Source organism: Ranitomeya imitator, chromosome 1 (assembly GCF_032444005.1).
Source record: "Ranitomeya imitator isolate aRanImi1 chromosome 1, aRanImi1.pri, whole genome shotgun sequence".
In the NCBI taxonomy this organism is placed as follows: Eukaryota; Metazoa; Chordata; class Amphibia; order Anura; family Dendrobatidae; genus Ranitomeya; species Ranitomeya imitator.
In genome coordinates, this window is record NC_091282.1 from 958,768,055 (window position 1) to 958,783,827 (window position 15,773).

General features: G+C 45.3%; 1 protein-coding gene across 2 annotated transcripts in view; it reads right to left on the minus strand.

Annotated features, from left to right (window-relative positions):
• Window positions 1-15,773, minus strand: part of METTL14 (methyltransferase 14, N6-adenosine-methyltransferase non-catalytic subunit) — a 42,453-nt gene that overhangs the window by 1,282 nt on the left and 25,398 nt on the right. For both annotated transcript variants that reach the window (XM_069743757.1, XM_069743758.1), the window contains exons 9-10: window positions 7,546-7,662; window positions 6,848-7,058 (exon numbers count right to left, since the gene is read on the minus strand). In XM_069743757.1, coding sequence (XP_069599858.1) covers window positions 6,848-7,058; window positions 7,546-7,662 — 328 coding nt within the window. The remainder of the gene's footprint in view (window positions 1-6,847; window positions 7,059-7,545; window positions 7,663-15,773) is intronic.

Genomic DNA, 15,773 nt, shown 5'->3' on the forward strand with positions numbered 1-15,773 from the left:
GGGAAAGCAAAGATGTGTGTCATTACATACACCGCTCTGCAGAAATGTTGCTCTGGTAGAGATGCAAAGCAGTGTATGAGATATGCTACAGCTCTCAACTCACAGCACTGTCATCTCAGCTCTCCCTGTCCACCTGTAATCACAATAGATGCTTGCAATGAGATCTGTGTGATCTAAGTAGGAGAGCAGAGCGGGGTGTCATTACATATACAGCCCTGCATTATCTGTGATTACTATTGCAGGGGGAGGAGAGCTGTAGCATGTCATTCTGTTCTGAATTCCAATTATTGGGGCATTTATTCCTCGATGCCTGGCATAGATGCAGAGCGATGTATGTAATAAATACACAGCTCTGCTCTCCTAGCACTTGGATTTCACTGCTAGTAACTTCTGTGGTTAGAAGTGGGACTTGCTTAGACACATCAGGTTTACCATATCACAGAAAAAGCCAATTAGACCCTTCATTGTGGGACCTTTTTTTTTCTTATGGTAACAATGGAAATTAGCATAAAAAAGACATTACAGTAGTAGTAAAATACAATTACAGGGGAGACCTCACCAGATGGTTGGGAGTAGGGCAGGGGTTGCTGGGGTGGATGATGGATTAATCCCACCTCCAGTCCCTTATATGCTCTGCTGTACAGATGTGTACCAATACAATTGTGATTACCATGTCAGGATATCCCTCCTTCTTTCACAGGAATCTTAGATACAGTACAGACCAAAAGTTTGGACACACCTTTTCATTTTAATATTTTTCGGTATTTTCATGACTATGAAAATTGTACAATCACACTGAAGGCATCAAAACTATGAATTAACACATGAGGAATTATATACTTAACAAAAAAGTGTGAAACAACTGAATTATGTCTTATATTCTAGGTTCTTCAAAGTAGCCACCTTTTGCTTTGATGACTGCTTTGCACACTCTTGGCATTCTCTTGATGAGCTTCAAGAGGTAGACACCAGGAATGGTCTTCCAACAATCTTGAAGGAGTTCCCAGAGATGCTTAGCACTTGTTAGCCCTTTTGCCTTCACTCTGCGGTCCAGCTCAATCCAAACCATCTCGATTGGGTTCAGGTCTGGTGACTGTGGAGGCCAGGTCATCTGGCGTAGCACCCCATCACTCTCCTTCTTGGTCAAATAGCCCTTACACTGCCTGGACGTGTGTTTGGGGTCATTTTCCTGTTGGTCCAACTAAACGCAAACCGGATGGAATAGCATGCCGCTGCAAGATGCTGTGGTAGCCATGCTGGTTCAGTGTGCCTTCAATTTTGAATAAATCCCCAACAGTGTCACCAGCAAAGCACCCCCACACCATCACTCCTCCTCCATGCTTCACGGTGGGAACCAGGCATGTAGAGTCCATGCGTTCACCTTTTCTGCGTCGCACAAAGACACGGTGGTTGGAACCAAAGATCTCAAATTTGGACTCATCAGACCAAAGCACAGATTTCCACTGGTCTAATGTCCATTCTTTGTGTTTTTTAGCCCAAACAAGTCTCTTCTGCTTGTTGCCTGTCCTTAGCAGTGGTTTTCTAGCAGCTATTTTACCATGAAGGCCTGCTGCACAAAGTCTCCTCTTAACTGTTGTTGTAGAGATGTGTCTGCTGCTAGAACTCTGTGTGGCATTGACCTGGTCTCTAATCTGAGCTGCTGTTAACCTGTGATTTCTGAGGCTGGTGACTCGGATAAACTTATCCTCAGAAGCAGAGGTGACTCTTGGTCTTCCTTTCCTGGGGCGGTCCTCATGTGAGTCAGTTTCTTTGTAGCGCTTGATGGTTTTTGCCACTGCACTTGGGGACACTTTCAAAGTTTTCCCAATTTTTCAGACTGACTGACCTTAATTTCTTAAAGTAATGATGGTTACTCCTTTTTCTTTACTTTGCTGCTTTTTTTCTTGCCATAATACAAATTCTAACAGTCTTTTCAGTAGAACTATCAGCTGTGTATCCACCAGACTTCTGCACAACACAACTGATGGTCCCAACACCATTTATAAGACAAGAAATCCCTCTTATTAAACCTGACAGGGCACACCTGTGAAGTGAAAACTATTCCCGGTGACTACCTCTTGAAGCTCATCAAGAGAATGCCAAGAGTGTGCAAAGCAGTCATCAAAGCAAAAGGTGGCTACTTTGAAGAACCTAGAATATAAGACATAATTTCAGTTGTTTTACACTTTTTTGTTAAGTATGTAATTCCACGTGTGTTAATTCATAGTTTTGATGCCTTCAGTGTGAATGTACAATTTTCATAGTCATGAAAATACAGAAAAATCTTTAAATGAGAAGGTGTGTCCAAACTTTTGGCCTGTACTGTAGGTGAACTGCCCCCATTCTCCACATGCAGAGGAGGATGGGGGCACAATCAGTGTGATCACAAAAAACAGAGCCAGAACTCTAATGATGCGCAATATGAGCAACTGACTTTATACAGTCATGGCCAAAAGTATTGACACCCCTGCAATTCTGTCAGATAATACTCAGTTTCTTCCTGAAAATGATTGCAATCACAAATTCTTTGGTATTATTATCTTCATTTAATTTGTCGTAAATGAAAAAACACACAAGAGAATGAAGCAAAAAGCAAAACATTGATCATTTCACACAAAACTCCAAAAATGGGCCAGACAAAAGTATTGGCACCCTCAGCCTAAGGCCATGTTCACACAGTGCGTTTTTTACTGCGGAACCGCAGCGGTATTGCCGCTGCGGTTCCGCAGCTGTTTTCCATGCAGGGTACATAACAATGTAACCCTATGGAAAACAGTCACTGCTGTGCACATGATCCGGAATTTCGTGTAAAAAGCCGCGCAGAATAGCTGCGGGAAAAAAGAAGGAGCATGTCAATTCTTTTTCCTGAACCGCAGCGGTTCTGCACCCATAGACCTCCATTGTGAGGTCAAAATCGCAGTAAAACCCGCAGATCAAAAATATATCTGCGGGTTTTACTGCGATTTGATGTGCAGAACCGCTGCAGCAGGAAGTGCGGGGGAGCGGGCGGAAGTGCGTGGGCGGAGTGTGGCTGCCCCCCCCGTGCTCCGATCCCGCCCCCCCGTGCTCCGATGCCCCCCCCCCCGTGCTCCGATGCCCCCCCCCCCCGTGCCCTAATCTCCCCCCCTTATACTTACCCGGCGTTCCGGTGTCCGTCCGGCCGTCTTCTCCCTGGGCGCCGCCATCTTGCAAAATGGCGGGCGCATGCGCAGTGCGCCCGCCGAATCTGCCGGCCGGCAGATTCGCTCCAAAGTGCATTTTGATCACTGAGATATAACCTATCTCAGTGATCAAAATAAAAAAAATAGTAAATGACACCCCCCCCCCACTTTGTCACCCCCATTGGTAGGGACAATAAAAAAATTAAGAATTTTTTTTTTTTTTTTCACTAAGGTTAGAATAGGGGTAGGGGTAGGGTTAGGGTTAGGGGTAGGGTTAGGGGTAGGGTTAGGGGTAGGGTTAGGGGTAGGGGTAGGGGTAGGGTTAGGGGTAGGGTTAGGGTATTTTCAGCCATTTTAGCCCTAAAAAGCTTCCCAGGAAACACACAGTCTCTGCATAGAAAACTGCATAAAAAAAGGATCAAAAAACGCCTCAAAAAACGCCTCAAAAAACGCATCAAAAACGCATCAAAAACGCATCAAAAAAGGACCAAAAAAAGGACCTGCGTTTTCTGCCAAGAGCTGCAGTTTTTAAAAAAACTGTCCTGAAAAAAAAAGGATGGAAATCCTGAACGTGTGAACATACCCTTATACTTGGTTGCACAAACCTTTAGCCAAAATAACTGCGACCAACCGCTTCCGGTAACCATCAATGAGTTTCTTACAATGCTCTGCTGGAATTTTAGACCATTCTTCTTTGGCAAACTGCTCCAGGTCCCTGATATTTTTAGATCTCTCCACAGGTGTTTTATGGGATTCAGGTCTGAACTCATTGCTGGCCACCTTAGAAGTCTCCAGTGCTTTCTCTCAAACCATTTTCCAGTGCTTTTTGAAGTGTGTTTTGGGTCATTGTCCTGCTGGAAGACCCATGACCTCTGAGGGAGACCCAGCTTTCTCACACTGGGCCCTAGATTATGCAGCAAAATTTGTTGGTAGTCTTCAGACTTCATAATGCCATGCACGCGGTCAAGCAGTCCAGTGCCAGAGGCAGCAAAGCAACCCCAAAACATCAGGGAACCTCCGCCATGTTGGACTGTAGGGACCGTGTTCTTTTCTTTGAATGCCTCTTTTTTTCTCCTGTAAACTCTATGTTGATGCCTTTGCACAAAAAGCTCTACTTTTGTCTCATCTGACCAGAGAACATTCTTCCAAAACGTTTTAGGCTTTTTCAGGTAAGTTTTGGCAAACTCCAGCCAGGCTTTTTTATGTCTCGGGGTAAGAAGTGGGGTCTTCCTGGGTCTCCTACCATACAGTCCCTTTTCATTCAGACGCCGACGGATAGTACGGGTTGACACTGTTGTACCCTCGGACTGCAGATAAGCTTAAACTTGTTTGGATGTTAGTCTAGGTTCTTTATCCAACATCTGCACAATCTTGCGTTGAAATCTCTTGTCAATTTTTCTTTTCCGTCCACATCTAGGGAGGTTAGCCACAGTGCCATGGGCTTTAAACTTCTTGATGACACTGTGCACGGTAGACACACGAACATTCAGGTCTTTGGAGATGGACTTGTAGCCTTGAGATTGCTCATGCTTCCTCACAATTTGGTTTCTCAAGTCCTCAGACAGTTCTTTGGTCTTCTTTCTTTTCTCCATGCTCAATGTGGTACACACAAGGACACAGGACAGAGGTTGAGTCAACTTTAATCCAGGTCAACTGGCTGCAAGTGTGATTTAGTTATTGCCAACACCTGTTAGGTGCCACAGGTAAGTTACAGGTGCTGTTAATTACACAAATTAGGGAAGCATCACATGATTTTTCGAACGGTGCCAATTCTTTTGTCCACCCCCTTTTTTATGTTTGGTGTGGAATTATATCCAATTTGGCTTTAGGACAATTCTTTTTGTGTTTTTACATTTAAGACAAATTAAATGAAGATAATAATAGCAAAGAATTTGTGTTTGCAATCATTTTCAGGAAGAAACTGAGTATTATCTGACAGAATTGCAGGGGTGTTAATACTTTTGGCCATGACTGTATGTTAAACTAATCCAGGATAAAGCATGAATTGTGCCTTGTGTCATCACATGGTGGGCAGGACTGAAGGCACAGCAAGCCAATTCAGACAAAGCACATGTACTTGATCTGCATCATAATCAGTATATGTACAGGACATGCCACATATATTCATAACCTCGGGTACATATGGATATATCCATCCCTTTATACTGAACCTAACATTGCTGTATCATAGTTAAAGTGAACCTGTCACTAAGTTTGGCCAATATAAAATACAGCCACTGCCTTTCAGGGCTTATCTACTGCATTCTATAATGCTGTAGATAAGCCCCGATCCAACCTGAAAGATGAGAAAAATAAGTTTTATTATACTAACCGGGGGGTCGGTCCGGTCTGATGGGTGTCACAGATCCTGCTCTGGCACCTCCCATCTTCTTGCGATGCGGCCATCCTGCTTGCTTAATCGCTCCCTGGCATCGCACTCCTGCGCAGGCGTACTTATCTGCCCTGTTGAGGGCAGAGCAAAGTACTGCAGTGCGCAGGCGCTGGGCCTCTGACATTTCCTGGCACCTGCACACTGCTGTACTTTCCTCTGCCCTCAACAGGGCAGATAAGTACGCCTGCGCAGAAGCGCGATGTCAGGGAGCCATGAAGCAAGCAGGAGGGCGGCAATCATAAGAAGATGGGAGGCGCCAGACCCGCGACACCCATTGGATCGGATCACCCCCCCCCCCCCCCTCACCCCCCCGGGTGAGTATTATAAAACTTATTTTTCTTATCTTTCAGGTCAGATTGGGGGCAGATATACAGTATTATAGAATGCTGTAGATAAGCCCTGAAGCGCGGTGGCCGTATCTTATATCGGCCGATCCTGGTGACAGATTTCCTTTGAGTTATCGCTTAAAAATGCAAAGTAGGAAATTAGCAGGCAAAATGGAAGGTCTTCACTAGAGGGTCTCAAACGTACATTTTTACCTTAATGAGAGCACAAATTGGTGTAAAGACTAAGCAGGGAAAATATACAAATAGCCGCTACACAAAGTAAGATCATAACACTTCAGCCGTTTGCAAGGGTGACAAAAGCCATACCCATAGCAATCAGTTGTGGTGGAGGCCGTTAGTTTCATCACAATCACATTACTGTGTAGCTATTTCGCGCTCTTGGACTGTAGGATGGGTGTTCGAGTAGGGATCCACACTGTAAAGATCTCAAGAAGAAAAACTCAGCACTGCTGTGATAGATGTGAAAATTTCATGCAATTCAAATCAACATAGGACTTTTCGGTCCATACAGCTTGACCGCCATCAGATGCATTGTCAATGCAGGCGGAGTGTGAAGTAGCATGTGAAGAAGCGTTGTTGAGACTGCGGTCGCTGAGGGAATGCACTACTGTCAGCACAGTACTGGAAGAAGTGCACGCCCTGACTGTAGTCTTCTTCACACATTACTTCTCACTCCTTCTACATTGGCAGTCTGTCTGATAAAGGTCCAACTGTATGAACCTAAACATCCTATGTTGGTATTCTTCACCTCTATCACTATCTTCTTGAGACCATCACTCTAGGCACCTCCATGGACCGGTAATGACGCGATTGCATTATTTGTACACTGCTGTATATTATATGTGTGCATCAAAAAACCAAAAAAAAAAATACAGGTGCAGAATTCTGTAATTTAACCTTTAACTTTTCAGACAAATACCCACAAAAGACCACAGTTTTACTCTTACCGGGTCTAATGGTGCTATCTCTGCCAAAGAGGTGCAGCCGCCTCCGTCCTAAACAGAAGTGTTCGATAATGTGAAAGATCTCCACAGGCTTTTCAATGTTTCCAATTTCTGGCTCCTCTGTAATGATGAGATCAATGTCCACGTTGGCATGGATGAAGTCGCCATCTGTGCTCCGGTGCACAGTTCCTCGAATGCCCATAAGGCAGTGCTCCTGTGGGAAGAAGTGCTCATTAGCCATGATGTAGAAAGAATGCGGTGAAGGTGGACATACGACAAGCGCTATTCATGAAGGTTGCCTCAGATGTGCTCTCTCCTGAAGAGAAGTTAGGAACATTATTGCTTGTATAAGAATTGCTTTTCTTACAGCTTTCTTTCAAGATTTATGAAATGGTCACCTGCTATAATGTGCAGACAGATATGTGTCAGGATGATGCACCGCTTCTATAATTTTTTCATCATCACATTAAAAAATGAAGACATCCATCACCTCCAGGAGCAGGCTTGGAGATCGTCCTCGCTGGAACTACATTTTAATACTGCCGAGCTTTACCAACCTAGATATTGCTGGATTCACAGCACACATCCCATCGCCGGCGTGATGATTTAAAGGATACGGCGCCGATTTGTGCTGCTCAAAGTTACACAATCTTGTTTATCCTACAAATGTCTCATTCTAGTGACAGATGGGAACACTGTACCTTTGTCCTCTGGAAGATTGCCTTGGGGTCTAAGGTCTTGGTCTTGCCAGGATTGTCTTTATTAGTTTTTATCCAACAAATGTCTTCAGATCGTCTAAAGCCCCACTTCCGTAAGCACTGCCGGTATCAACCACAAAAAGTATTGTGAAATAAAACACAAAATATTTGACAGAGACAAGCTACGAGATTACTGCACCCTCCCCAGAGACCTGACTGCCGAACAGATGGAAGACGCCTCACTTCACTACTTGGCTAAGAAAGAAAATTCCAATTATATGAGGAATTAAAAGGGGTTGGATAGCAATTTGCTGGGGACATGATTATAGGACGCTAACTAATATAGTAGTATTCCAGGTGGTCCTCCTGTACTTGTTACTGTAGCCTTCCTTACTAACTGCACAGCTCTCCTGTTCTTAAAATGGCTCCCGGTACATGAACATGTGACCAGACCTGTCCAACAGCAAGGCTCATTAAAGGGTCGATAGTGACTTTTCGGATTGCTACTTCCAATAGGTAGCACTAAAGTTCTAGTCCTCTTCCTCTCTCTAGAGGTAATTTGCATATTTAACTTCCCAGAAGAGCATTGCAAGGCTTAAAAGTCTCCTCACACTGTCATGCCAGGCTTGACATGTCACTCTCCACGAGGAGAAACGTTACTCCTTGGATCCAATCATTAGAACATAAATAAAATACAAAGCAGTTTATTCAACAACAAAGTGAAGGGGTTATCCAGGATACAACACTAATCTTTTAGGATCTGCCATCAACGTGTGATCATTTAGATCTGTATAGCAGCACAATCAGCAGAAAGAAGGGGCAGCTGTCCTGTGCCGGAGTGCCATGGCCCTTCACTGCAGAACCCAACATAGCACCATCTATGCATGTGCAGTTCAGTCTGGTACTGCAGGACATAGGGGACATTGTTACCGTAGTTTGGGCAGGAAGGGTAAAAATATGAGGGCTATATCCTGAAACCGCATCAAACAACTCATTTTGTAAATAAAAGTTATATAAAATATCCCGGTTTTGCCCGGTCACCACACAGGCTAAACAATTATTTCTTCGTCAGTGGGGTGACACCAACCCTTACAAATTGTAATTGACCCTGCCCATTTTAAATCGTAATGTACCCAAATGCTGTACCCAGTGTTTGGGGTGAATTTGTTTGTTTTCCATGGTGATTTACTGCTTGTTCTGTCTCTTGTGTGTTGTCCATTTGATAAGCAGTAGGTGGCAGCAGAGATCTGAGCAGTGTCCCCAAAAGAGGACATGAAAGTCTTCACCCAAGGGCCCATTCACCCAAGAGAGAGCTTGTGAACCCAGTGGACGTAGTGTATATGGACTTTTCAAAAGCTTTTGATACGGTGCCCCACAAAAGGTTGATACATAAAATGAGAATAATGGGGATAGGGGAAAATATGTGTAAGTGGGTTGAGAGCTGGCTCAGGAATAGGAAACAAAGGGTGGTTATTAATGGAGCACACTCGGACTGGGTAGCGGTTAGCAGTGGGGTATCACAGGGGTCAGTATTGGGCCCTCTTCTTTTTAACATATTTATTAATGACCTTGTAGGGGGCATTCAGAGTAGAATTTCAATATTTGCAGATGACACTAAACTCTGCAGGGTAATCAATATAGGGGAGGACAATTTTATATTACAGGATGATTTATGTAAACTAGAAACTTGGGCTGATAAATGGCAAATGAGCTTTAATGGGGATAAATGTAAGGTCATGCACTTGGGTAGAAGTAATAAGATGTATAATTATGTGCTTAATTCTAAAACTCTGGGCAAAACCGTCAATGAAAAAGACCTGGGTGTATGGGTGGATGACAAACTCATATTCAGTGGCCAGTGTCAGGCAGCTGCTACAAAGGCAAATAAAATAATGGGATGCATTAAAAGAGGCATAGATGCTCATGAGGAGAACATAATTTTACCTCTATACAAGTCACTAGTTCGACCACACTTAAGGTACCGTCACACTGAACGATATCGTTAACGATATCGTTGCTTTTTGTGACGTAGCAACGATATCGTTAATGAAATCGTTATGTGTGACAGCGACCAACGATCAGGCCCCTGCTGGGAGATCGTTGGTCGCTGGGGAAAGTCCAGCACTTTATTTTGTCGCTGGATCTCCCACAGACATCGCTGAATCGGCGTGTGTGATGCCGATTCAGCGATGTCGTCACTGGTAACCAGGGTAAACATCGGGTTACTAAGCGCAGGGCCGCGCTTAGTAACCCGATGTTTACCCTGGTTACCGTTGTAAATGTAAAAAAAACAAACACTACATACTTACATTCCCGGTGTCTGGTCATGTCCCTCGCCTTCAGCTTCCCGCACTGACTGTGAGCGCCGGGCGGCAGTAAAGCAAAGCACAGCGGTGACGTCACCGCTGTACTTTACGGCCGGCGCTCAGTCAGTGCGGGAAGCTGAAGGCGAGGGACATGACCAGACACCGGGAATGTAAGTATGTAGTGTTTGTTTTTTTTTACATTTACAACGGTAACCAGGGTAAACATCGGGTTACTAAGCGCGGCCCTGCGCTTAGTAACCCGAAGTTTACCCTGGTTACCCGGGGACTTCAGGATCGTTGGTCGCTGGAGAGCTGTCTGTATGACAGCTCTCCAGCGACCAAACAGCAACGCTGCAGCGATCAACATCGTTGTCGGTATCGCTGCAGCGTCGCTTAGTGTGACGGTACCTTTAGAATACTGTGCACAGTTCTGGTCTCCGGTGTATAAGAAAGACGTAGCTGAACTAGAGTGGGTGCAGAGAAGAGCGACCAAGGTTATTAGAGGACTGGGGGGAGTCTGCAATACCAAGATAGGTTATTACACTTGGGGCTATTTAGTTTGGAAAAACGAAGACTAAGGGGTGATCTTATTTTAATGTATAAATATATGAGGGGACAGTACAAAGACCTTTCTGATGATCTTTTTAATCATAGACCTGAAACGGGGACAAAGGGGCATCCTCTGCGTTTGGAGGAAAAAAGGTTTAAGCATAATAACAGATGCGGATTCTTTACTGTAAGAGCAGTAAAGGTACCTTCACACATAACAATATTGTTAACGATATCGTTGCTTTTTGTGACGTAGCAACGATATCGTTAATGATATCGTCCAGTGTGACAGCGACCAACGATCAGGCCCCTGCTGTGCTGTCGTTGGTCGCTGAATAAAGTCCAGAACTTAATTTCGTCGCTGGACTCACTGGAGACATCGCTGGATCGGCGTGTGTGACACCGATCCAGCGATGTCTTCACTGGTAACCAGGGTAAACATCGGGTAACTAAGCGCAGGGCCGCGCTTAGTAACCCGATGTTTACCCTGGTTACCATCCTAAAAGTAAAAAAAAACAAACACTACATATTTACCTACAGCCGTCTGTCCTCCAGCGCTGTGCTCTGCTCTCCTCCTGTACTGGCTGTGAGCGTCGGTCAGCCGGAAAGCAGAGCGGTGACCGGCATCGTTGGTCGCTGGAGAGCGGTCTGTGTGACAGCTCTCCAGCGACCAAACAGCGACGCTGCAGCGATCCAGATCGTTGTCGGTATCGCTGCAGCGTCGCTTAATGTGAAGGGGCCTTAAGACTATGGAACTGTCTGCTGTATGATGTTGTAATGAGTGATTCATTACTTAACCCCTTCCCGACCCATGACGCCACGTAGGCGTCATGAAAGTCGGTGCCATTCCGACCCATGACGCCTATGCGGCGTCATGGAAAGATCACGTCCCTGCAGATCGGGTGAGAGGGTTAACTCCCATTTCACCCGATCTGCAGGGACAGGGGGAGTGGTAGTTTAGCCCAGGGGGGGTGGCTTCACCCCCTCGTGGCTACGATCGCTCTGATTGGCTGTTGAAAGTGAAACTGCCAATCAGAGCGATTTGTAATATTTCACCTATTATAACGGGTGAAATATTACAATCCAGCCATGGCCGATGCTGAAATATCATCGGCCATGGCTGGAAATACTAGTGTGCCCCCACCCCACCGATCGCCCCCCCAGCCCTCCGATCTGGCCGGTACACTGCTCCGGCTCCCCTCCGTCCAGTGCTCCGCTCCCCCCCGTGCTCTTGTCCGCTCCCCCCGTGCTCCAATCACCCCCCCGTGCTCCAATCACCCCCCCTGCACTCCGATCCCCCCCCCCCGGTGCTCCGTTCCACCCCCCCCGTGCTCCGTTCCAGCCCCCCCGTGCTCCGTTCCACGCCCCCCGTGCTCCGTTCCACCCCTCCCGCACTCCGACCCCCCCCCCGTGCTCCGATCCCCCCCCCCGTGGTTCCCCCCCACCCCATCATACTTACCGATCCAGCCGGGGTCCCGTCCGTCTTCTCCCTGGGCGCCGCCATCCGGCAGATTCGTTCCAAAGTGCATTTTGATCACTGAGATATAATCTATCTCAGTGATCAAAATAAAAAAAATAATAAATGACCCCCCCCCCCCCCCTTTGTCACCCCCATAGGTAGGGACAATAAAAAAAATAAAGAAATTTTTTTTTCCCACTACTGTTAGAATAGGGTTAGGGTTAGGGTTAGGGGTAGGGTTAGGGGTAGGGTTAGGGTTAGGGGTAGGGGTAGGGTTAGGGGTAGGGTTAGGGGTAGGGTTAGGGTTAGGGTTAGGGTTAGGGGTAGGGATAGGGTTAGGGTTAGGGCTAGGGCTAGGGTTAGGGTTTCGGTATGTGCACACGTATTCTGGTCCTCTGCGGATTTTTCCGCTGCGGATTTGATAAATCCGCAGTGCTAAACCGCTGCGGATTTATGGCGGATTTACCGCGGTTTTTCTGCGCATTTCACTGCGGTTTTACAACTGCGATTTTCTATTTGAGCAGTTGTAAAACCGCTGCGGAATCCGCACAAAGAAGTGACATGCTGCGGAATGTAAACCGCTGCGTTTCCGTGCAGTTTTTCCGCAGCATGGGCACAGCGATTTTTGTTTCCTGTAGGTTTACATTGAACTGTAAACTCATGGGAAACTGCTGCGGATCCGCAGCGTTTTCCGCAGCGTGTGCACATACCTTTAGAATTAGGCTATGTGCACACAGTGCGGATTTGGCTGCGGATTGGCCGCTGCGGATTCGCAGCAGTGTTCCATCAGGTTTACAGTACCATGTAAACATATGAAAAACCAAATCCGCTGTGCCCATGGTGCGGAAAATACCGCGCGGAAACGCTGCATTGTATTTTCCGCAGCATGTCAATTCTTTGTGCGGATTCCGCAGCGTTTTACACCTGTTCCTCAATAGGAATCCGCAGGTGAAATCCGCACAAAAAACACTGGAAATCCGCGGAAAATCCGCAGGTAAAACGCAGTGCCTTTTACCCGCGGATTTTTCAAAAATGGTGCGAAAATATCTCACACGAATCCGCAACGTGGGCACATAGCCTTAGGGTTAGGGTTGGAATTAGGGTTGTGGTTATGGTTAGGGGTGTGTTGGGGTTAGGGTTGTGGTTAGGGGTGTGTTGCGGTTAGGGTTGTGTTTAGGGTTATGGCTACAGTTGGGATTAGGGTTAGGGGTGTGTTGGGGTTAGTGTTGGAGGTAGAATTGAGGGGTTACCACTGTTTAGGCACATCAGGGGTCTCCAAACGCAACATGGCGCCACCATTGATTCCAGCCAATCTCGTATTCAAAAAGTCAAATGGTGCTCCCTCACTTCCGAGCCCTGACGTGTGCCCAAACAGTGGTTTACCCCCACATATGGAGTACCAGCATACTCAGGACAAACTGCGCAACAATTACTGGGGTCCAATTTCTCCTGTTACCCTTGTGAATCAAAAAAAATGCTTGCTAAAACATCATTTTTGAGGAAAGAAAAATGATTTTTTATTTTCACGGCTCTGCGTTGTAAACGTCTGTGAAGCACTTGGGGGTTCAAAGTGCTCACCACACATCTAGATAAGTTCCTTTGGGGGTCTAGTTTCCAAAATGGGGGGGGTTTCTACTGTTAAGCCACATCAGGGGCTCTGCAAACGCAACGTGACGCCCACAGAGCATTCCATCAAAGTCTGCATTTCAAAACGTCACTACTTCACTTCCGAGCCCCGGCATGTGCCCAAACAGTGATTTACCCCCACATATGGGGTATCATCATACTCAGGAGAAACTGGACAACAACTTTTGGGGTCAAATTTCTCCTGTTACCCTTGGGAAAATAAAAAATTGCAGGCTAAAAGATCATTTTTGAGAAAATATTTTTTTTTTTTTTTCATGGCTCTGCGTTATAAACTTCTGTGAAGCACTTGGGGGTTCAAAGTCCTCACCACACATCTAGATTAGTTCCTTTGGGGGTCTAGTTTCCAAAATGGTGTCATTTCTGGGGGATCTCCAATATTTAGGCACACAGGGGCTCTCCAAACGTGACATGGTGTCCGCTAATGATTGGAGCTAATTTTCCATTTAAAAAGCCAAATGGCGTGCCATCCCTTCCGAGCCCTGCTGTGCGCCCAAACAGTGGTTTACCCCCACATATGGGGTATCTGCGTACTCAGGACAAACAGGACAACAATATTTGGGGTCCAATTTCTCCTATTATCCTTGGCAAAATAGGAAATTCCAGGCTAAAAAATCATTTTTGAGGAAAGAAAAATTATTTTTTATTTTCATGGCTCTGCGTTATAAACTTCTGTGAAGCACCTGGGGGTTTGAAGTGCTCAATATGCATCTAGATAAGTTCCTTGGGGGGTCTAGTTTCCAAAATGGGGTCACTTGTGGGGGAGCTCCAATGTTTAGGCACACAGGGGCTCTCCAAACGCGACATGGTGTCCGCTAACAATTGGAGCTAATTTTCCATTCAAAAAGTCAAATGGCGCGCCTTCCCTTCCGAGCCCTGCCGAGTGCCCAAACAGTGGTTTACCCCCACATATGAGGTATCGACGTACTCGGGAGAAATTGCCCAACAAATTTTATGATCCATTTTACCCTACTGCCCATGTGAAAATGAAAAAATTGAGGCTAAAAGAATTTTTTTGTGAAAAAAAAGTACTTTTTCATTTTTACGGATTAATTTGTGAAGCACCTGAGGGTTGAAAGTGCTCACTAGGCATTTAAATAAGTTCCTTGGGGGGTCTAGTTTCCAAAATGGGGTCACTTGTGGGGGAGCGCCAATGTTTAGGCACACAGGAGCTCTCCAAATGTGACATGGTGTCCGCTAAAGAGTGGAGCCAATTTTTGATTCAAAAAGTCAAATGGCGCTCCTTCCCTTCCAAGCCCTGCCGTGCGCCCAAACAGTGGTTTACCCCCACATATGAGGTATCAGCGTACTCAGGACAAATTGGACAACAACTTTCGTGGTTCAGTTTCTCCTTTTACCATTGGGAAAATAAAAAAATTGTTGCTAAAAGATAATTTTTGTGACTAAAAAGTTAAATGTTCATTTTTTCCTTCCATGTTGCTTCTGCTGCTGTGAAGCACCTGAAGGGTTAATAAACTTCTTGAATGTGGTTTTGAGTACCTTGAGGGGTGCAGTTTTTAGAATGGTGTCACTTTTGGGTATTTTCAGCCATATAGACCCCTCAAACTGACTTCAAATGTGAGGTGGTCCCTAAAAAAAATGGTTTTGTAAATTTCGTTGTAAAAATGACAAATCGCTGGTCAAATTTTAACCCTTATAACTTCCTAACAAAAAAAAATTTTGTTTCCAAAATTGTGCTGATGTAAAGTAAACATGTGGGAAATGTTATTTATTAACTATTTTGTGTCACATATCTCTCTGGTTTAACAGAATAAAAATTCAAAATGTGAAAATTGCGAAATTTTCAAAATTTTCGCCAAATTTCCGTTTTTATCACAAATAAACGCAGAATTTATTGGCCTAAATTTACCACTAACATGAAGCCCAATATGTCACGAAAAAACAATCTCAGAACCGCTAGGATCCGTTGAAGCGTTCCTGAGTTATTACCTCATAAAGGGACACTGGTCAGAATTGCAAAAAACGGCAAGGTCTTTAAGGTCAAAATAGGCTGGGTCATGAAGGGGTTAAATTTAAGAGGGGACTGGATACATTTCTGGAAAAGTATAATGTTACAGGGTATATATACTAGATTCCTCGATAGGGCGTTGATCCAGGGAACTAGTCTGATTGCCGTATGTGGAATTGGGAAGGAATTTTTTTCCCCAAGGTGGAGCTTACTCTTTGCCACATGGGGTTTTTTTGTCTTCGTCTGGATCAACATGTTAGGGCATGTTAGGTTAGGCTATGGGTTGAACTAGATGGACTTATAG